Raw genomic sequence first — 23,160 nt, 5'->3', positions numbered from 1 at the left:
GCAATATGCTACCCATCAACCGGGTCAGAGTGGGAGGTGATGTGACTGCAGCATGGATGGTAGAGTGAGGCACCAGCCAGGGCTGTCCTCTGTCACCTTTGCTGTTCCCCTTGGCGATAGAACCTTGGCCATAATGCTGCGTAAGGAACTAGAGACCTGGGACATACAAGTGCACAGGACTACTCACATCGTCTTGCTCTACGCTAATGATGCCTTAGATTACGTCCACTCTGCTACTGTGGCAGTGCCTGTACGGATGCAGCACCTCAAGACCTTTGGCCAGGTATCAGGGCTACAGATTAATTTACAGAAAACATTATTGTTCTCCATAGGAAGACTAGGGGAGTACCCTGTGAGCATTTATGGGCAGTAAGGATTCGGTGGGAAGGGGAAAGTTTTCGGTATCTGAGCGTTATGGTCACTAGGACATAGGAGGAACATCAACGGGTAAATATTGATTGTCTAATACAAATGACCTGGCCCAACTGACCTGCTTTGGGCCAGGAGTACACTCGGCTCCACCAGCCTGCCTCCGTGCCCCTGACCCCGCCGTTGCTGCAAAGAGAAGTCCCTGGTGACTAGTGGTAGGCGTATCTGCTTTGTACTGTGTATTTCGTTCTTGGTATATCGTATTTAGTTTCTTGCAATTTGTTTTTCGTATTACACACTGTTTTCAACTTTACCTGTGCCCATTTTCTGCTCCGCTTCGTATTTCTTTGATTGTCCCGTTTTTTCATTTTCCGGCTCTTGCCGGTTTGTTCTGCTCCTGCTGCTGCGCCCCCTGCGGCCCGCACCCCCACTGGCCACTGACTCCCGCCTCCCAGCTGCTCTTCCCTCCCACCTCCCCTTCTTAATGGCGGCCGCTGCGCCTGACCTGCTTTGGGCCAGGAGTACACTCTGCTCCACCAGCCTGCCTCCGTGCCCCTGAATCCCCAGTTGCTGCAAAGAGAAGTCCCTGGTGCCTAGTGGTAGGCGTATCTGCTTTGTACCGTGTATTTATTTCTTGGTATATCGTATTTCGTTTCTTGCAATTTGTTTTTCGTATTACACACTGTTTTCAACTTTACCTGTGCCCATTTTCTGCTCTGCTTCCTATTTCTTTGATTGTGCCTGTTTTTTTGTTTTCTGGCTCTTGCTGGTTTGTTCTGCCCCTGCCGCTGCGTCTCCCCCGGCCCCGCCTCCCTTGTGCCCCGATTGGCCACTCCCTCCCATTCTTAATGGTGGCCGTACAGCGGACGCTCCGCTGGCACGCCAGAGGCAACCCCGTCTGCGCCTGGACTCCACCCAGCGCCCGTCCCCCTGGTCCGCGCTTCTCCGGTCCCCCCAAACGCCATTACTCCTCCACAGAGCTCCTTGCTCTCAACCCCGGCCGGCAAACCGCCTGTGCCCAGGCTAACCCCAGACACACACACACAAACCTTTCACATGCCACTCATGTCACTTCTCCTGCACTCATACAAAGACCAACAAGCACCACAACAACAGCAAACCCCCCAATCACCTCAACTGCATCCTTCTTAACACCTGCTCCATCCACAAGCACGCCATCAAGCTTTGGGACCCACTCACCACAAAATCTCCCGACATCGCCTTCCTCACTGAAACATGGATGAACTCCCCATCAGAACCCGACATCGCCATAGCCATAGCCATCCCAGAAGGATACAAAATCACCCGTAGAGACCACCCCAACAAACCAGGAGGAGGAATCGCCATAATACACAGACACTCCCTCAAGATTTCCACCAACATCGCCACCCTAGACAACGCAGAGCACCTACACTTTCAAGTACACATCAACACCAACACCACCCTAAGAGGAACCCTCATCTACAGACCACCAGGACCCGCCCCCCCATTCTGTGACACCATCAGCTCCCACGCCCTCACCTCCACAGACTACTTACTCCTTGGTGACCTTAGCGTTCACCTGGAAAGCACCCACAACTGTTACTCCACGGCCCTGGTTGACAACCTCGCAAACCTCGGCCTCAAGCAATTGGTCACCTCACCCACCCACTCAATCGAACACACTCTAGCCGCCATCTTCACCTCCAGCAGCCACATCACCTTCAGTCAGACCACTGGACTGACCACCACTGCGTCCATTTCTCCTTCCTGACACCCACCCACCCCCCACCCACCACCAACAACATCCTACTCCCTACCGCAAGTGGAACAAAATCTACAAAGAACAACTGATCTCAAACCTTGCACAAGACCCACCTCCCAGCACCAACGGCCCCAACGCTGCCGCCCTCAACCTCACAAGATGGCTAGAAACATGAGCAGACTTCCTCGCCCCATTCAAAATAAACAACAACACCCGCAAAAAAACCTGCTCTACTTGTGTGGCTAGGCCTAGTGCCGGCGACAGGAACTGATGAAACCGGGGTCAGTAGGAGTCTCAACGCAAGCGCTCCCTTTGTGCTTCATTTGAACCATTCTTGTTACAGCACTAGGCCCAGCCACACAAGTGAGTCAGCGTTTTTATTGGCCCAGGTGGGGCAATGCTGGGTGGTAGGAATGTTGTGGATTCCTGCAGATTCCGAAAGTTTCCATCACAGAAATATAAAAAAATGCTTGATTTCAGGAAATGTTTGAGGTTTGCAGGGCATTGTGGGTAAGAAAAAATCTAATGGGATCCACACAAGTCACACCATCTTAGATTCCCCTGTGTCTAGTTTTTAAAAACGTACAGGTTGGCTAGGTTTCCTTAGGTGCTGGTTGAGCTAGGGTCCAAAATCTAGAGCTACCCCCATCGGAAAAGGAGGGTCAGTTTTCAGTGGAAAAATGTGTTGCATACATGTGTCATGCACTAAGCTTATCCACACAAGTGAGATACCATTTTAATTGGCAGACTTGGGAAAAGGCTAGGTGGAAGTTAGTTTGTGGCTCCCTCAGATTCCAGAATTTTGCATCACCGAAATGTGAGGATTTTTTTTGTGTGTGTTTTTTTAGACGAATGTTGAGGTTTGCAAAGTATTCTGGATGACAGAACCTGGTGAGAGCCTCACAAGTCACCCCATCCTGGATTTCCCTAGGTGTCTAGTTTTCTGAAATTTACAGGTTTGCTAGGCTTGCCTAGTTGCTGGCTGAGCTAGAGCCCAAAATCCACAGCTAGGCATTTTGCAAAAAACAAGTCAGTCTTCAGTAAAAAAATGTGATGTGTAGACATTGCATTTTGGGGCGCGTCCTGTCTCGGGCGCTAGCCTAACCCACACAAGTGAGGTACCGTTTTTGTCAGTAGACCTGGGGGAATACAGGATAGCAGAACAAATGTTATTACCATTCGTCTTTCTCTTCATTTGCGCTTTCCAAATGTAAGACAGGTTTCTTTGATACCTCTTGTTTCTCTCTTTATATTTTACCAAGTGAACTGCTGTATAACTGGTACACAATAAAAACCCATTGCAAGGTGCAGCTCAGTTATTGACTCTGGGTAGGTTGAGTTCTTGGAGAACCTACAAACCCTATATATCCCTGCAAACATAAGGATCCAGCAGATGTAATGGTATATTGCTTTAAATAATCTGCCATAGTTAGAAGTTTCTGATAAAAACATAGATGCAAATGGCTATCTTTTTTCAACTCAATTTCAGTATTTTCTCATTTTAACTGTTACTTTCTATGGTAAAACCTTGAAAGATATACACAAATGCTTCTTTCTGAATTCAGAATTGTATCTACTTTTCAGAAATGTGTAGCTTTCTGGGATCCACCATTGGTTTCACACCCATTTCTGCCACTAACTGGAAGGAAGTTGAAAGCACAAAAATAGGAAAAATGATATATGTTCCAGTAAAATGCCAAAAGTGTTATTGAAAAATGTGGTTTTCTGATTCAAGTCTGCTTGTTACTGAAAGCTGGGAAGAGGCCATTTGCAGGGAAAATGACAGATGCGTTCTTCTGCAGCACTTTTCCCATTTTTCCCAAACTACCCAAATTTTTGCTGTATTTTGGCTAATTTCTCGGTCCCTTCCAGGGGAATCCACAAACCCTGGTTACCTTTAGAACCCCAAGGGTGTTGGAAAAAAGGGCACAAATTTGGCATAAAAATGGAGGGGGTGGGTGAATCTTAACCAACAAAATGGTTAAGCATTTTTTGCTTTCCATGTTCTTTAATGCATATTGTTTTCTTTTGTTTTTGTTCTGCATGCTGTTCTGTTGGGATGGTTTTAGCTGTTGTCCAGAGGCATTCCATCTGGACTGCTTTCCTTGACAACAGCTATTGACTGAAGCTCCTGCCTGCACCTCTTGGGCTTATCACTGGATTTATTTGAGAGCTTTTCTGAATTAAAATAAATCTTATTTGGAACTTTCTTCCATGGTCCTGTGCCCTTTTAATTCACCAGAACACTTCATTTATTGGCAACAAGGAAAAATGTGCTTTGAAATATTGCCCATCAAAGATCTTCAACCAAATTGCACTTATGACTGAAGGATTTTTGAGTATTTCAGCATCGCGTCACTTGCTTGTGACCTCTTAAAACTTGACGATCAGTTCTGGTAAGATTGCAGCTCATTTTCTAACTTTGACTTACTGAGCGGCAAACTATTCAAAAATTGCACTTAACTTCTAACAATGCTTTTTAAACCTCAAGGCTCTTCTTTATTTGTGCGCATGTTTCTGCAGCGCGTCTGATAATCTACAGCAGCCATCCTGTTCTTCGTGCGGTACACGCAAGGAATTATGGTACGCATTTGTGCATACATCGCATTGTATTATGGGGCATGCTGACTGTTGAACTGATTTCAATATGCCTGCAAAGCATTTTCAGACGCTGTGTACCTTGCAATATACTAAAGCTGTTTTAGGCAACGGACTACAAATATTTGAGCCTCCGAAGGACGTATGCAAAGCAAGTGAGCAACTTTATTGATTTTAAATATAATTGGAGTTTTTCTTTGTCATTTTGTTCTTTATTTACCTCTTTTTATTTATTTTTATAAAAAACTAAATTCAGAAATGGCAAATCAGTCTCATCTATTACTAATTAACCTGTTTCTTCAAAATCCAGGAAAGCCTTTAACTAAATGGCACCAATGGTTTAGGGCCTTTGAATATATTTGGATGGCTATTGATGATAAAAAATACACTAATGAAAAAATAAAACATTGCTATTTGGGTTACTTGGTGACGCTGGACAAGAGAGCTTTGATAATTTACTGAGGAGAGAACCACCTCCTGGCCTAGAGAAATCTTTGGATGTATACACAGAGGCTGTAGAAAGAAAACGTTAATACTTATGCTATTTGTGCACTTTCCAATAACAGTTGGAAGCAGGATACTGGCAAAGGAAAATTGCTTGCAAGCAATACTAGAAAAACTGTGTGTTACTAATGTGGATCCAGACAGCATCTAGGAAATAACCCTAACAGTCCTGCAATGACCAGAGAGCAATAAATGTAATAAAAAGGGTCATGTTTGTAGATTCAACACTAGATAGTCTACATGTATGAGAGTCAACCAGTTGTGAATGAATTTCAGGAGGACATGCGTAACAATCTAGTATTAACCATTGATGATGAAACGACTTATACTTCTTTCAAAAGCTCTGCTGGGAACTGCACAGATTAGGGACAAAGCATTAGAAGTCATGGCTGACATCACAATACTGTCTGTTGTGACATATTTCTCTAAAATATATTACAGAAATCTTAATGATTCTGATTTACACCGTAAAGCATTTAATGGTCAGGAAATTGAAATGCTGGGTTATTTTGAACATATGTTGAATTTATTAGGACGAAAAATTATAACTAAAATGTATGTTGCTGTCTGAGTATGTGACATAGTTGGGTGGAGAGACTTAGAATAGATGCTTTTTTTGTGAGTTTTTTGGTGAGGTACTGCTTTTGAGCCAGGGGGGTTGGGCAGACAGTTGTGGCTTGTTGTAGGATTGGCCTAGTCGCCTACAAACAAAAGTGCTGTCATCCCTAAACCAGCAGTCTTGCCTAGAGCAAGAGTCCAACTATGACACTGTCAACCCGTTCACAAGATCGTACTACGTTTCTCACATCCTTTGGCACCCTTTAAATTTATGAGATTCTCTTTTGGACTAGCATCAGCTGCTATTGTGTTTAAGAAGTTGATGGATTCTTTGTTTTAAAGGCGTCAATGGTTTGCAGGCATTTCAAGACTCTATCCTTATCTATGGTAGGAGCATTGCCGTACACAATGCTATACTAGAGAAAGTTCTGAATGTGCTTAATGACAAAGGCATGACTGTTTCCCAGGAGAAGTGCACATTTCTAGTTAAAGAGCTTGATTATTTGAGGCATACTGTCACTGCTGACGGCATACAACCCAAAAAAAAAAGATTTGATTGATGCTATCACAAATGCACCTGCTCCTCAAGATAAAGATTTGTTGAGATCTTTTTTTAGGTCAAATCGAATATTACGCTCGCTTTGTCCAGAGATATGCCATCTATGTAGAACCATTGAGAAGTCTCCTGAGAAAGAAAGAGAAGTTCATTTGGACTAAAAAACATGACAAGGCTTTTCATTTATTAAAAAACATGATTGTGACAGCACCTGCAATTACAACTTTTCTGTAATACTGATAGATGTGTGGTTATAGTGGATGCCAGTTCTTTTCGTCTTGGTTCAGTTCTCACAAAATCCCATCAAGGCAAAGAACACACCATTACTTTCAGTTCAAGGTCTCTTACCAAGGCAGAATATCATTAGAGCACCATAGAAAGGGAGGTATTGGCCTGTGCATGGGCTGTTGAGAAATTTAAATCGTATTTAGGGGGACATGAGTTTGATTTATTCACAGACCATAAGCCCCTTCTTTATCTTATGAACGGTAGTGACACAGGAATCGCTTTAGCGATGTTAGTGAGGCTCTTGTCTAAGTTACAAGAGTACAACTTCAAGATACAATACATTTCTGGTGGTAAGAACTATAGAGAACATTGATGAATGTGACCCTATGCAAGATCAAGAATGTGTTGTCTCTGCAGTTGTTGCATCAGTTCACCCTTCAGGCTGTGTGAGTATAGACAACTGGATTTTGGCTTATGACAAAGATCCTGTTCATAATAGTGTAAAGAAATACATGTTGGATGGGTGGCTACCAGTGAGAAATTTGCATAAGAGTCTTGCACCAGATGAACATGTCTCTTCAGAGTTATCCCTTGAAAATAGATTGATTACTAGGCAAGAGCTATTTATACCACTGGAATATTTGAGAGATAAGTTAAATAGTGTTGATTTTAAGAGATATCCTGGAATAGATAGCACAAAAAAAATACTTGAGAAATATTATCGGAGGCCAGGGTAGGTGGTACTGTGGAACATTTTGTTAATAACTGTCCCGAACGTCTGGTTTCAGATAAACATTGGAAGGTAAATAAAGCCAAAACAAGTATTAATCCTCTACCAAAAGGACCTTCGTACAAGTTGGCCATAGATTTTTCTGGACCTTACTTCAGACTGCCAAAGGATATGAAATTTCTAATTGCTTTAATGGATTATTATTCGAAATGTATGTGAGTTATGATTTTGATGCTATGCCTACTACTGATGCTGTAATTGAGTTTTTGGAGAAAGTTTTCACCACTGAAGGAAGACCTAAAAATTTAGTATCTGACAATGCACACTCATTTAGTGTCTAACAAAATGACTTCTTTCTTGGCTAAATATCAGAAAACACCCCTTCTTTTTCCAGCAGAAGATGATTTGGTTGAAAGGTATAAACACATTTTTTAAAGAGAGAACACAAACCGTTTTAGCTTCTAATTTGAATGTGCGTGCTTATTTATGTGAAAAAGTTTGGAGCTATTTGGACACACTTCATTCCACAACAGGATTTTCGCCATTCTTTTTTTTTTTTTTTTAATATGAAGAGGTTCTAGGAATATGTTTACTCTTAGTTGGAGTGATTTGATTGAACAAGGTGGTATAAAGAAAACATTGCAGGAATTGTCCAGTACTGCTGATTGTGTGAGATAATTGTGCACATAAGTATAAAATTCAGAATGAAAAAAATATTAGTGATGAGGGTTTATGCTCAAAAATCTTGAGACCGGGGAATGGGTTTTAATAAAGAAACCCAATAAAACAAATAAAGGTGACTAAGTTTTCTGATCCTACATAAATTGTAAAAGTCACACCTTCTGCTGTTTTACTTACCAAATGTTGTTGGTGGAATAAAGGAGCTGTTGTAAGTATCAAACCTTTCCAGAAGGAGATAATTGAGAAAAATAAATTTGGACAGAGGAATCAAGAAAGTGGTTTTCTCACTTGGGATTTAAATGTTGATAAAAATGTAACCGATTTTGCACATAATACTTGTAATTCCAATAATCAGTCGGAAATAAGAGATGTTGCTTCTCAATCAGAAAATTGTATTGTTGAAGACATTAATGAGGAAAGGTCTGGAATGGATTGGTCAATGGATGATAATAGTAAAAAAAAAAAAAAATCTTTTTTTTTTTTTAGTATTTTATTTATTCATCTCATCATTTCACAAACTCAACAACAAAGTGGGCAGAGCACTATATCCCTGTGTTGTGCTGGAGCAGTTCTATAGCATTAGTGTATCTTGGCCGAGGAACATAGCAGCGGGCATCTTACATAATATAGCCATTAAAATACATTATTAGGTTTGCAAAGGCTACATTTTGAACTCACATCCTTTGATGTGGTGTATTACTTTGTGGTCTGAGGCTTATCTCATACCGGAGACAAACTCATCTTGGCCATCTGCCTCGGTTCAGCCTCCAGTGTGTGGTATGTTTAGCCTCCGGCATGCTATGTAGTTTGTGGCATATAACACTGCACATATAAAAAGATATTCTATTTCAATATCCTGACTACACACATTGTTTTCAATCAGCTTTCAATTGTAAATGGTGCAATCGAAAGGGTGCCCAAAAATCCAGGGGGGTGGGGGAGAGGGAGCACCATCGATGGCAGCGTTTCCGTATATATCCCTGATCATTACTCACATAATGTCTTGTCTCAGTCAGTCCTCCTGTCGTGGTGCAGGGACACCCCCCACCTCCTTGCCTCGTCGTTCCCCCAGCAACGCAGCCAAGGCATTAAGTTTGCAGTACGCCTTAGGGACCTTCTTAACATATCCCAGCAATATTACCGTTGGGTAAGGTGATAGGCATGTTGAATAGTGTCTGACAAGGCGGAATGGACTTCAGACCAGTATGTGGCTATCGCAGGGCAACCCCATGCCAAGTGGAGGAAAGTCACTTCCGGCGCACCACAACGAGTGCATTTGGGGTCAACATCACAATAGTAACAAATTCCCACTGCCCATCTGTAATGTCCTGCACCAGATCGTCTTTCCATGCCCGTCATATTCTGGCCAGGTCAGAGACCCAGTAGCCTATTGCAGTGGTGTACAACCGGTAAATGAAGCCAGAGGGCTGTGGACTAGTTAATATGGTCGGGATTGACCATTCCTGGTGCTCCTCGGGAAAGATAGCGAACAAGCATTTGGCTTCATGCGCTGTTTTTGCATATGTAAGCATGTCGTTCATATTGGCTGGAGAGTCTCCAACATAGTCTTGGAAGTCTTAAATTTGCTATCAATAAATAAGTCACCCAGTATAAAGTTGTGCTTTTTCCCCAGTAGAGTTAGCCACTCAGGAGCCATGTCTAAATGTAGCCCATTGTAATGCCCAATTGGAACATGCTTAGAGTAAATTATTGGGATATTGCATAGCTTGGCAAGTTTATGCGATGCCCACCTGGTACAGCACACTGTGTGAACTTCTTGAGTAGGCCCGGGAGGTTTGGTAAATGGGACCGCCGGGAAGGGGCTAGGGTTCATCAGACCCCTCTCCAAGACCACATGGGGTATGTTTCTGCAGTTATGGAACCAGTGGTGAATGTATTTAATTTGTGCCGCTAAATAGTACTCATTAAAAATTAGGGGCAGCTAGTCTACCATTATTATATGGTAATTGTAAAGTGTTCCAACAAATGCAAGGTTCTCTGCCCACCCACACCCACCTAATCATGAAAGAATGGAGCTGAGCAAAAAATTCTTATTGAGGGGTATTGGAATATTCTGGAAGAAGTATGATAGCTTAGGAAGGATTACCATTTTTATTAAGGCTACTTGCCCTGCTAGAAAAAGGAGGAGAGTTATAAATTTGTCTACACGTGTGCACAGGGCCTCCATATATATCCCATATTAAGCTTTCATGCGCTGGGGATATCTGTATGGTAATATATACCATCTATGTACCTAATCGGCTTGGTCTGCCATTGCTTATGATATGTGGTATTTGGTTTGTTGGTAGCAGATGTTAGGGGAAAAATTATTGATTTGGACCAGTTTATTTTTTAGGGCGGACCAGGTGCCGTAGTCTATTATCTCATGGATAATGGGGTTTAAGTTAGCTGCACCATCTTTAATCACCAGCATTGCATCACCTGCAGACATGGAGAGTAAGTTATGCAGGAAGCCCATGTTTATCCCCCGGCTTATGATGAGATTCCCCCAATGCACAAGCTATAGCTTTGACAGTGAGGGCGAAATGAAGGGGCAACAAGGGACATCCCTGTTGCATTCCCAGTGTAGCCGCAATGAGCTCCAATAGTCCCCTGTTTAAGCATACATTGGCCCATGGAGCTGTATATACAGGGAGTGCAGAATTATTAGGCAAGTTGTATTTTTGAGGATTAATTTTATTATTGAACAACAACCATGTTCTCAATGAACCCAAAAAACACATTAATATCAAAGCTGAATATTTTTGGAAGTAGTTTTTAGTTTGTTTTTAGTTTTAGCTATGTTAGGGGGATATCTGTGTGTGCAGGTGACTATTACTGTGCATAATTATTAGGCAACTTAACAAAAAATATATATATACCCATTTCAATTATTTATTATTACCAGTGAAACCAATATAACATCTCAACATTCACAAATATACATTTCTGACATTCAAAAACAAAACAAAAACAAATCAGTGACCAATATAGCCACCTTTCTTTGAAAGGACACTCAAAAGCCTGCCATCCATGGATTCTGTCAGTGTTTTGATCTGTTCACCATCAACATTGCGTGCAGCAGCAACCACAGCCTCCCAGACACTGTTCAGAGAGGTGTACTGTTTTCCCTCCTTGTAAATCTCACATTTGATGATGGACCACAGGTTCTCAATGGGGTTCAGATCAGGTGAACAAGGAGGCCATGTCATTAGATTTCCTTCTTTTATACCCTTTCTTGCCAGCCACGCTGTGGAGTACTTGGACGCGTGTGATGGAGCATTGTCCTGCATGAAAATCATGTTTTTCTTGAAGGATGCAGACTTCTTCCTGTACCACTGCTTGAAGAAGGTGTCTTCCAGGAACTGGCAGTAGGACTGGGAGTTGAGCTTGACTCCATCCTCAACCCAAAAAGGCCCCACAAGCTCATCTTTGATGATACCAGCCCAAACCAGTACTCCACCTCCACCTTGCTGGCGTCTGAGTCGGACTGGAGCTCTCTGCCCTTTACCAATCCAGCCACAGGCCCATCCATCTGGCCCATCAAGACTCACTCTCATTTCATCAGTCCATAAAACCTTAGAAAAATCAGTCTTGAGATATTTCTTGGCCTAGTCTTGACGTTTCAGCTTGTGTGTCTTGTTCAGTGGTGGTCGTCTTTCAGCCTTTCTTACCTTGGCCATGTCTCTGAGTATTGCACACCTTGTGCTTTTGGGCACTCCAGTGATGTTGCAGCTCTGAAATATGGCCAAACTGGTGGCAAGTGGCATCGTGGCAGCTGCACGCTTGACTTTTCTCAGTTCATGGGCAGTTATTTTGCGCCTTGGTTTTTCCACACGCTTCTTGCGACCCTGTTGACTATTTTGAATGAAACGCTTGATTGTTCGATGATCACGCTTCAGAAGCTTTGCAATTTTAAGAGTGCTGCATCCCACTGCAAGATATCTCACTATTTTTGACTTTTCTGAGCCTGTCAAGTCCTTCTTTTGACCCATTTTGCCAAAGGAAAGGAAGTTGCCTAATAATTATGCACACCTGATATAGGGTGTTGATGTCATTAGACCACACCCCTTCTCATTACAGAGATGCACATCACCTAATATGCTTAATTGGTAGTAGGCTTTCGAGCCTATACAGCTTGGAGTAAGACAACATGCATAAAGAGGATGATGTGGTCAAAATACTCATTTGCCTAATAATTCTGCACTCCCTGTAGAAGCTGCGCCCATTTCACAAATGAACTGCCTATGCCCATTCTGGTCAACATAACTGCATCCAAAAAAGTTGCTACCACTGGTAATTCGGGGTCCAGCTGGTGTGTGAGGGAAAAGAGGGTGTGAAGGTTATCTGCCGTAGAACGGCCCGGAATTAAACCTGACTGATCTCAACAGAATAGGGCAGGCATTAAAGCAACTGGTGGTTGGCCAGCAATTTAGCCAAAATGTTGCTGTCCACATTTATCATTAGTCAATAATGAGAAATTATTTAATCCTGATTCCACAGAAGATATTTTGAGGATGAAACTGGTATTGCTCTCAAAGTTTAGTGAATATTACATGTATTAAGGTTTATTGTTTTAATTTTATTTTGCTTTATGTTAAAGAAAGGAAGGTGTTTTATTGGGGTGTTTCATTTCTAATTATTATTTTAAGCATTTTGCATTGCATGTTTTTTTTAAAAAGCATATTGTTTTCTTTTGTTTTTGTTCGGCATGCAGTTATGTTGCTATGGTTTTAGCTGTTGTCGAGAGGCATTCCACCTGGAGTGCTTTCCTTCACAGCAGCTATTGCCTTCGTGGGCTTATCACTGGATTTATTTCAACACTTTTCTGAAATTCAATAATCTTCACTTGCAACTTTCTTACATGCCCTTTTAATTCACCAGAACACTTCAGTACCCTAACCCAATATGCATCCTGTAAATAGCAAATCTGAACAGAAGAAAACTGCCAACTGTGAAGTTGGGAGGATAGTAGATGTGTGATGAGGAACTGTGAAAAAGAATAACAGTAGGTAATCCAGGCAATACCCACCTTATCCACTCATCCTCATCTTAATTATTGCAAATGGGAGTGTAAGTTTCCAGAACAAATTGCACCAAGAACTTAAAAAAAGGTAATACACCCAGAGAACACATATCAAGGCAAATATCCAAAAAGCAGAAACTGCTTAATCAGCAGTGACACAGTCACATCTAAGAAAGCAGCCTCAAAGGTTGATACAGACCATCCAGCTTTTAGTGTGAAGCAAACGTATGAGGGGAAGTTTACAGATATCAGTCATGGACACTTTGTCAAGAGGCTTCCATCCCTAAACTTGATCTAAAACCAACAAGAAAGGGACTGGGACTTTGGACTGGAAACAAGCATCCTGGGACCAGTTTCGAGGTATCATCCCTCATCAGCCAGGCTAGCTTGAATACAGTGGCATATCGAGAATGGGACTCAAGTCTGGGCATACACTTCCCATTTAAGGCGACAAATGCAAAAAGAACAGATGGTGGACGGAATGTAAAACACATCAAACATTCACTCCCAGTCACAGATAAGGGGTGATGCCCTGAAACTGGTCCCAGGATTTGTTTCTGGTCCAGGGAGGACCTGTCCTGGCAGCTCGTGCTGGACTGCTGCCATGAGGAACAGGGTCAAGACTGATTTGCATATGGCTGGGTCCAAACTGGGGTGGGGTGGCGTGGTGAGCAAAAGAATTGATAGAATAAACCCAGATGTGTGACCCGGGGTGAATGTTTTAATTGTTCTGCATTCCGTACATCATTTGATTTGTTTGCTTTTCTCGCTCTTGTTCTTTAGAGCAGCTTCCACAGCATTAGGCACCGGGAACAGGGCAGCTGCTCGCTATGCCTGTGGAGCAATGCCTAGAGGCAGATGCTGCTCCTTTGTATTCCTTAAAACTGCCACCACACACTTTGAGCTGTCCAGCGGAGCATGTGGGACCACAAGCCCACATTTGCAAAACAATGTCAGGGGTAAAGTGTGACATATGTGGGCCTCCACAGTCGGTAGAGCACGGTGCACAGAAACAGCTGTGACCACAGATGCCTCAACCTCTCTCGCTCCCACATCTTAAAACAACCCCTTGCTGAAACACTCCCTGCATAAATGAAAAACGGTTAAGTTACTAAAAACTACTTCCTTGTTGATGCCTTGGTGGGGGTGAGGTGGCAGAAAAAACAGTACACCTATTGATTTAAGGTCCCTTCTAAGGAGCATACCACATTGGTCGAGAATATTTAAATGAGTAGTTGACTTGATAATTGTTTCAGACAATAGACTTAATTTATAGGAACTGGGATGATAAAAAGTCAATGAAAGGTTAATTAACATAACCCAGTAAATACCTTTTGGCTGCTAGTCTTGTCCATCACTGACTACTCTGCCAGAATAATGCTGTTTTTCATGTTTATTCTATGTCAGGACCGGAGGCGAGGATTAGGCTGTCTCTCTACTTACTTTATTTCCAACCAGCAGCCTTTTATTAAACATTAAAAGAAATAACAACAACAAACTACAAGTCCCATGAGTCTTCACGCAGGGGTCAACCAATCGAGGAACAGTGTCCTCTTGAAGAGCCTCTCCCGACATTCCTTCTTCCTCTTTCTTTCTGCGACCTCAGCCGAACGCCCTTAGATTAGTCCTGTTTCCCAGATTACGATCCTGGAATTGAAAAGAGGTTAATGTTTCCCTTCCTGGAACGGAACACATCAATAATTATTAACTTTTTAATACATCATGTGGTTGACATATAATTAACATATAATTAAATAAAACCATCATTGTAGAACAACCCTACAATTCTGTAATTCCCTTCCTAAGAGTCAGAAGTATACGAGTATGCAATTAATCAGAACAATGAGTGTTCACCACATTACTTACACCTAGCTCGAAAACCGTGTCAGGATACTCTGATCCTTTGTTGGGTGGGATGAATATATGTTGGGGAGGGCAGGGGACTAATCCTCGTCTCCATGTCCTTAACAGAATTTAAACTTTCTGTTACGATAGCTAGGAAATTTTTCATTCTATGTCAGGACCGGAGGCGAGGATTAGGTTGGTTTAAAGAGTGTCCACTACTAGAGCCGCCAGATCCTGTACCACCTTAAAGTATAATCTGTTGAAGGTAGAATCGGAGGACCAATCCGCCAAATTAACGAGGTCCTCCAAACGAGCTCCTAAAGAAAAAGCTCTTGAGGCCACAGCCCCACTCATCGAATGAGCCCCCAAAAAAGACACATCAATTCCAGCTTCCTGTAATACCCACCTGACTCATCTGGCAATGGTGGAAGAAGACATCGCTTTGTGTGGTTTAGAGAGAGCTACCTAAGTTGTCGTTCCCACTGGGGACAGATCTCTGCCATCATGGACTCATAAGCTTTCAGAGCCTGGACAACACACAACTTCGGGTTTGTCTGGAAAGTGGGATAAGAAACAATTCTGGAATTAAACTTCGTCCTCCTGGAAACATGAAATGTCACCCCATCCAGAGTAAAAACTCTCCCAGTAATATCCAATGCTCGAACATCTGAAACCCAGCAACATGAAACCAAACACACCAAGGTAGCCAGTCCTGCCAACATCTGTTTCCTTAGCAGATACTTATTAGATGGCCATGATTTGAATAATCGAAGTACCTTGTTAACATCACAAAGTATGAAATATCTTGGGCCAGGAGGAAGAGATAACCTGATGCCTCTCAGGAGTCTGTAGACAAAAGGATGCTCAACTACTAATGTGGTTCTACGTGACTTGTACCCTGGTTACAAACGTAATTTCTTGTTATGTGAAATAAGGTTCAGTGCCAAATTTGCCATTAATAAGAACATTGAGTGCTACACCTCACCCAAAATTCCCCCATGGATTGCTTGCTGCGATAAATTGCCCACTTGTCTGAAACACAAGCACCCCCAGTTTAACTTTTAAATATTGTGTCTTCCCCCTCGTTACTGTGTTAATGCTGCTTAACTGAAATGTGTACATTTTCTTTCATTTTCACAGTGGTCATAATTTCTTTGTACTGTATTAGTTGTTCAATTTTGTATTTGTCCACATCATTCTTGTCCCACTTAATGGAATAGCTATGCTTTATAGTAAACTGAAAATCAAGAATGTGGCAGAGAAGAAGTGAAGTAAAGGGATTGCGAAACGTCTTGCTAACAGTCATGGTTGCCTAATTCCAGTTGTTTTTCATTAGGACTCACCTACAGATAGCAGGTGTAGAGTGGTGGGGTGGGTTATCCTCAAAGCCATGGTATTTCTTGGAAAGTTGCATAGCTTTTCCACTATTTTCCCTGTTGGAGTTTGTGATAGGACTGGACTTTGAGCACTCCCTTGTGGTAATGGCATTAACCTTCCCTCTGTTCCTCAGGTGATCCTATTTACAGTCAATTTGCTTCCCATTCAGGATGTGCCCAGCTAGCCTTCTTTCTTTTAGTTTTGGTGATACTTGGTGGGTTTTTTTAAACACAAACTTTATTGCATTTTAAACCAGCCATATAAGTACAAATGCCGAAGGTTGAATGATATTGTTGTACATCCACAGTATAAAACATAAGTGTGGCCCAATATCCTTTTAAACATATGGTGTATACAAACAAGGTGTTGGTGGAGAATATCTCCGACATTTACCTAACAGTCAAACGGAATGCATCTTGATTGGTAATACTTGTTGATTAGCCCTTCAAGGATTGACAGAGCCATTTACGTCACCAGGGAATCTTTTAGGGTTACATGTTTATTCTTCAAAGATGGCAACATGGCAGCCATCTTCGAAGTCTACTTTTTTAAAGTAGAAAATGCTTGATGATGGTATTGAACTTATCTTTGCTTGCAGCAATAGTATACAAGCATTGGCATAGCCAAAACTTGGAGCAAACAAGTATTGGTAAATATGAGATCTGTTGGCTTCCCTAGTGCTTGTTTTATATATTGAAAGTAAGTGACTGAGCTGGCTATCTCTTGGGTTGAACAATCTGTTTTTTTAGCAGTACATAATCAGTGCCTATTGTTTGTTTGCTGTAATACTGCTATGCTGTAAATAATGACGTTTCTTTATTATGTATTCTAGCAATACGATGGAAGTTGGTGCTGTAGCAAATCTCAGAAGAATAAAGAATGCCATTGGTGTAGCTCGAGCAGTGATGGAACATACAAAACACACATTTTTAGTGGGCGAATCAGGTACTTGCAATTCTGTTTGGTCAATCTTAATTTGAAACATTACTCTTTAATTGGCACACTTTGGTGTATCATACTATTTAATTGGCACACTTTGGTATATCATTTATCAATGTTGTTAGTACTGTGAAGGATGCCACAAATAGTATTGGTAGAAATATCCTCTGTAAGGGTACAGTCACTTCATATTTAGAACTGACATCCTGCATTAAGACACAATAATTACTTCCTGCAGTCACTTGTAGATTATGAGGTAGCAAACAGAGCACAAGACTTCTGTTCAGAAGAAGACAGTAGGCACAGTTGCACAACATAAATGAATCATTAAAGAGGGCAGTCTATGCACAGATATCTTAGACAAGATTTTAAGGTAAAGCATTTTAATTGTATTAAAACTTGCTGATCAAACATTTTTAGTTGTCAAATTTTACATGCGGCCTGTAAGAGAGCACAATGTATGTTCTTGGTTTAAATGGTTTGTATTCTTCCTTCACAAGGTAGAATGCATCCATGGACCACATGCTCGATTTAAACCACTTTTAATCTTCAAGCTACAATGGCTTAACCATGCCGAAAAGCCCCAGCGAGGATTTAGTAACCAGAGGGGTTGCAGAGCAAGGACAGAATGTGATGCACCATGGATGGAAGTCACATTTCATGTGCTATAATTAGATACCATCTTGTGAATTCTCTTGATGAACTGTTTTATGACTTCACATAAAAACTTTTGTTCTGATGCCTATTTGCACAGTTCAAAGTGGCAGGCATTCTTTTCATTTTGTTGCAAAGTTGAGAATAAACAAATCTATTTCAGTACTTTATCCTTTCTTATCTGCTGTCACCACTTACACCGATGAGACAGCCAGCACCACATACAGGAAACACATGAACTCTGTCCTCCCGGGCTTCATGGTAAATTCTGTAACACCCAAGCTAAATACTTTTAAACTTCCATGGTAGGAACCAACAGTTCAACCACTCCTTCCTCTATTATCTTACCACAAATAATTTGCACCTCTTAAAATGTGCCTTACTTCTTGCTTTTTTCAGGGTACTGTGCTTTTTGTTGCTTAGAGACCTAGTGACTAACTTAAGTAGCTATGGACAATGTTACATGATCGAACACAAATGCTAGACATGTGGTTTGTTCTGGTTTCTGAGGCCCTAATTTGAGCACCAAAAAAATAAGACACTAAATGAACTGGAATTCCAAGCTGAGGACAATTGGTAGTTTTATAGTGCTAAATGTCTGGTTTCACGCTCAGTTAAGTGCTCTCTGGGGAATCTGTCAGTTGACCTGTCGCAGATCCTACTCGCCTCCAAAGTGAAATGTACCAACAGGAAGACTGTTGATTCTAGGAATGTGCTAGAACCCTGGAAGTTACACAGTGTAGGCACCTGCAGCTCATCATGACACAGTATAAATATATATATATGTATGTGTGTGTGTGCATATATTTATATATATATGTCCGATGGCATGAGTAGATGCAGATACAGATGTTATGCATTGCTTCCACCATCTAGTGTTGGGCCCGGAGTGTTACAAGTTGTTTTTCTTCGAAGAAGTGTTTTCGGACTCAAGGGATCGAGTGACTCCTCCTCTCAGTCATACGCCGCATGGGCATCGACTCCATTGTTAGAGTGTTTTCTTTCCGCTGTCAGGTTTGGACGTGTTTGCTGTAGCTCAGAGATTTCGATTCGGAAACCCAAGATAACTTTCTTTGACCGTTGGTATTGTTTCAGTCGCGTTCCCACCCATAGTCGAACCAATAGTACAGTCGAAAACCAAATGTTGCCCTTCGGGGCGCAAGCTCCCAACTCGGGCCTGTTCGGGACTACCACGTCGAAGCCTGATGGATCAGACTCCATTTCGATTTTGTCCCCGATGCCATGCAAAATTTCCATACACAGACCAACACCTTGTAAGTAATCTTTGTCTCTCTCACGATCACCGAGAAGAGGATTGTGAGGCCTGTTGAGCATTTCGATCCAAGGAGACCCTGCGTGACTGGAGAGCCAGGAGACTGGAAATGGCGTTGAAGAGTACAGAGTTTATCTACACCATGGAGGAAGAACAGACGGCTGTTTCCATCCGAGACACAGACTCCGAAGAAGACTGAGGAAGATACATTTGTCACTGCTGGTCAGCACGTGAGTACGACTGCCCCAACGCCCGCTCCTAAAAAGTCCTCAAAGGCCTTGGGCGCACTACTGCCAGAGAGCCATGGTTCGACCCGCAAGAAGATACTCGTCGACCGACCTTCGGGTTCGGTGCCGAAAAAGGCCACACCTCCTTCGATACCGGAGTTGACCAAGTCCACCAAAAGCTCAACTTCTGATGCGATCCGACATTTACACTCTTCGGAGTCGAAGCCTCGAAGTCCTGCCTCGGGCCGAAACAACCAGCTGCATTTTCGGGCACGAAAAAACTGTCATCTTCGGAGCCGAAAAAGTCTTCTTTTTCAGGAGAACAATAACTTGCGAGCCATCTTAAGCAGAGCTCTAAATCGTATGACGAACAGTCCTCTAAATCATTTGAAACCATCTGAATATGTTTCTGAGGACACAAAGATTCAACCCATTCTGGAAATCATGGATGAGAGACAATCAGGGATCCTTATCCATAAAGAGACCGCAGAATAATTACTGCACCTCCACTACAAACTAAGAGAAAGTTGGCTTTTCAGGAACATTTAGATACTGTTCCACCACCAACAAAGATTTTCAAACGGAAGGAGAAGCCATTACCTAGGCATATTTCTCCCCCTCATTCACCACAACTTTATTTTTTGCCACCACCCACTAGCCCACCACCTTTCCCTTCAACTCATTCATAAACATAATCTCATGGTGATACGGTTGATCCTTGGCATCTGTATGATCCAGATCCTATACCTGCTAATGACCTGGACTTATATCCTTCCAAACCTACCCCGCCAGAAGACACTACTGCATACACGCAGGTTATTTCTCAGGCAGCAGCGTACCACTGGGTACTTATGCACAGTGAGCCTTTGGAAGAGGATTCCCTTTTTAATACCTTATCCTCCACGCACTCATTATAGCAGTGCCTCCCAATGCTACCTGGCATGATAAAACATGCAGATGAGATATTCAGTGAGCCGGTTAAAGCTAAGGTTTTAACACCCCGCATTCACTAAAAATATAAGACCCTGCATATATTACCCACCAAGTACCTCCAGACTCAGTGGTTGTGAGTGCAGCTAGAAAAAGGGCCATAGTCATTTGTCAGGGGATGCCCCTCCCCCTGACAAAGAGAGTGGGAAATTCGATGCTGCTGGCAAGAGGGTAGCTACACAAGCAGCTAACCAATGGCGTATTGCAAACTCACAAGCCTTGTTAGCAAGGTATGATAGAGCCCACTGGGAAGAGATGCAGGAGCTGCCAAAAGAGCACCAAAAAAGAGCTCAACAAATTGTTGAGGAGAGTCAGGCCATAAGTAATAACCAAATACGGGCTGCCCTTGATGCTGCTGATACAGCAGCTAGAAGCATGAATACTGCTGTCACAATACGCAGACATGCATGGCTACGTTCCTCTGGTTTCAAACCACAAATACGGCAGGCAGTGCTGAATATGCCTTTTAATTAAAAAAAAAAACACCTGTTTGGCCCGGAGGTTGACACTGCCATAGAAAAACTCAGAAAAGACTCAGACACAGACAAAGCAATGGGAGACTTATATACAACACCCTACAGAGGCTCCTTTCTTAGGCAACAATTTAGAGGAGGATTTAAGCCACAATCCACAAAGGCTTCTCTCTCCCAGGTAAAACAAGGGCAACAGAGAGGGGGATTTAGAGGTTCTTATAGAGGCCAATACCTTAGAACCAGAGGCAAGTTCCCGGCCTCAAAACAAGTCACTACCCCATCTAAACAGTGACTTATTTACCATCCTTCAACCGCACACATTTCATTTGGGGGGCAGACTGCAGCAATTCCACTACCAATGGCAAAATATCACCACAGATCAATTGGTATTGTCAATTATCTGCAATGACTATTGCCTAGAATTGATTTCTACCCCACCCAAACATTCCTCCACGTTATCACAAACTGTCCCCAGAACACAATGTTCTGTTACAACAAGAAGTTAAATCACTGCTACTAAAACAGACAATAGAATTGGTCCCACATTCTCAACAAGGAACAGGAGTATACTCACTATACTTCCTCATTCCCAAAAAGGATGGCACTCTCAGGCCCATCCTAGACCTCAGATCCCTAAATCCGTATATCCTGTCAGAACACGTTCACTTGGTAACTCTGCAGGATGGCATTCCACTACTACAAAAACAAGATTACATGACTGCATTAGACCTCAAAGATGCGTATTTCCATATACCCATCCATCCAGCTCACAGAAAAAAAGGTTTGTGGTAGCTGGAAAACATTGTGAATTCAAATTTCTACCATTCGGCATAACAATAGCTCAAAGGGTGTTCACAAAATGTCTAGCGGTAGTACACGTCTTTCCTTATCTAGACGATTGGCTAATAAAATCAAGCAATTTTATACAATGTCAACAACACACTCAATACACAATAGAGGCCCTACATGCACTAGGTTTAACTCTCAACTACCAAAAGTCCCATCTTCAACCAGCACAGGTGCAGCCTTATCTAGGTGCTATTCTCAATACGCAAAAGCCTTAGCCTATCCAAATACACAAAGGATACAAGCTTTCCAAAATGTCATACCACAAATGCAGCCAAATCAACAATACACTGTAAGATTTATCATGAAACTATTAGGAATGATGGCATCCTGCATAGCAATAGTACCGCATGCAAGACTAAACATGAGAACACTACAACAGTGCCTCTCACAGCAATGGTCTCAAGCACAGGATCAATTGCAAGATCTAGTGTTAGACCGCCAAACGCACGAGTCCCTTCAATGGTGGAATCTCAGCTATTTAATGAAGGGGTGGTCATTTCAAGACCCTGTGCCTCAGACCACAATAACAACAGATGCATCAATGATAGGTTGGGGAACTCATCTCAACAACCTTATCATTTAAGGGGAATGGGATTCAAAACAGCGAAATTATCACATAAACCATTTAGAATTATTAGCTGTGTTCCTTGCCCTAAAAGGGTTTCAACCCCTTCTCAAACACAAGACTGTTTTGATAAAAACAGACAATATAACGACCATGTCATATTACCTGAAGAAACAAGACAGGACACGTTCATCTCAACTGTCCCTTCTAGTCCAAACAATATGGAAATGGGCAATTCACAGTCACATTCATCTAGTAGCAGAATACATTCCAGGAATACACAATCAGTTAGCAGATCTCCTAAGCAGGACACACCAACAGATACACAAATGGGAAATTCACTTTCGGGTACTTCAACAGTACTTTTAAAAGTGGGGAACACCAGAAATAGACCTCTTCGCAACAAGCGAAAACGCAAAATGCCAAAACTTTGCATCCAGACACCCACATCCTCTATCCAAGGGCAATGCTCTATGGATCAACTGGTCAGGGATATTTGCTTATGCTTTTCCCCCTCTCACACTACTTCCCTTTCTGGTCTGACCGAGAGGAGGAGTCACTCGTTCCCGTGACTCCGAAAAGACTTCTTTGAAGAAACTTGTTACACTACGAGCCCAACACTAGATGGTGGAATAATGCATAGCATGTGAATCTGCGGCACTACATGCCACGAACAGATGTACAGTGGGTAAGTGACATTATATATATATATATGTTCAATGGCATGTGTAGCTGCAGATACACATGCTGTGCACATCCCGCCATCTGGTGTTGGGCTCGGAGTGTTACAAGTTGTTTTTCTTCGAAGAAGTCTTTTCGAGTCACAAGACCGAGGGACTCCTCCCATTTCGACTCCATTGCGCATGGGCGTCGACTCCATCTTAGATTGTTTTTTTTCCGCCATCGGGTTCGGAGGTGTTCCTTTTCGCTCCGTGTTTCGGGTCGGAAAGTTAGTTAGAATCTCGGAAAAAACG

The 23,160-nt window shown here is 42.4% G+C and overlaps 1 protein-coding gene across 1 annotated transcript in view; it reads left to right on the top strand.

Moving 5' to 3' along the window:
• The window catches only part of AGA (aspartylglucosaminidase), a 220,945-nt gene that overhangs the window by 62,735 nt on the left and 135,050 nt on the right, over nt 1-23,160 (top strand). The window contains exon 3 of the mRNA XM_069244707.1: nt 17,049-17,161. Coding sequence (XP_069100808.1) covers nt 17,049-17,161 — 113 coding nt within the window. The remainder of the gene's footprint in view (nt 1-17,048; nt 17,162-23,160) is intronic.

This window comes from Pleurodeles waltl, chromosome 1_2 (assembly GCF_031143425.1).
Source record: "Pleurodeles waltl isolate 20211129_DDA chromosome 1_2, aPleWal1.hap1.20221129, whole genome shotgun sequence".
NCBI classification, from domain to species: domain Eukaryota; kingdom Metazoa; phylum Chordata; class Amphibia; order Caudata; family Salamandridae; genus Pleurodeles; species Pleurodeles waltl.
This window is presented reverse-complemented; position numbering and strand designations above follow the sequence as displayed.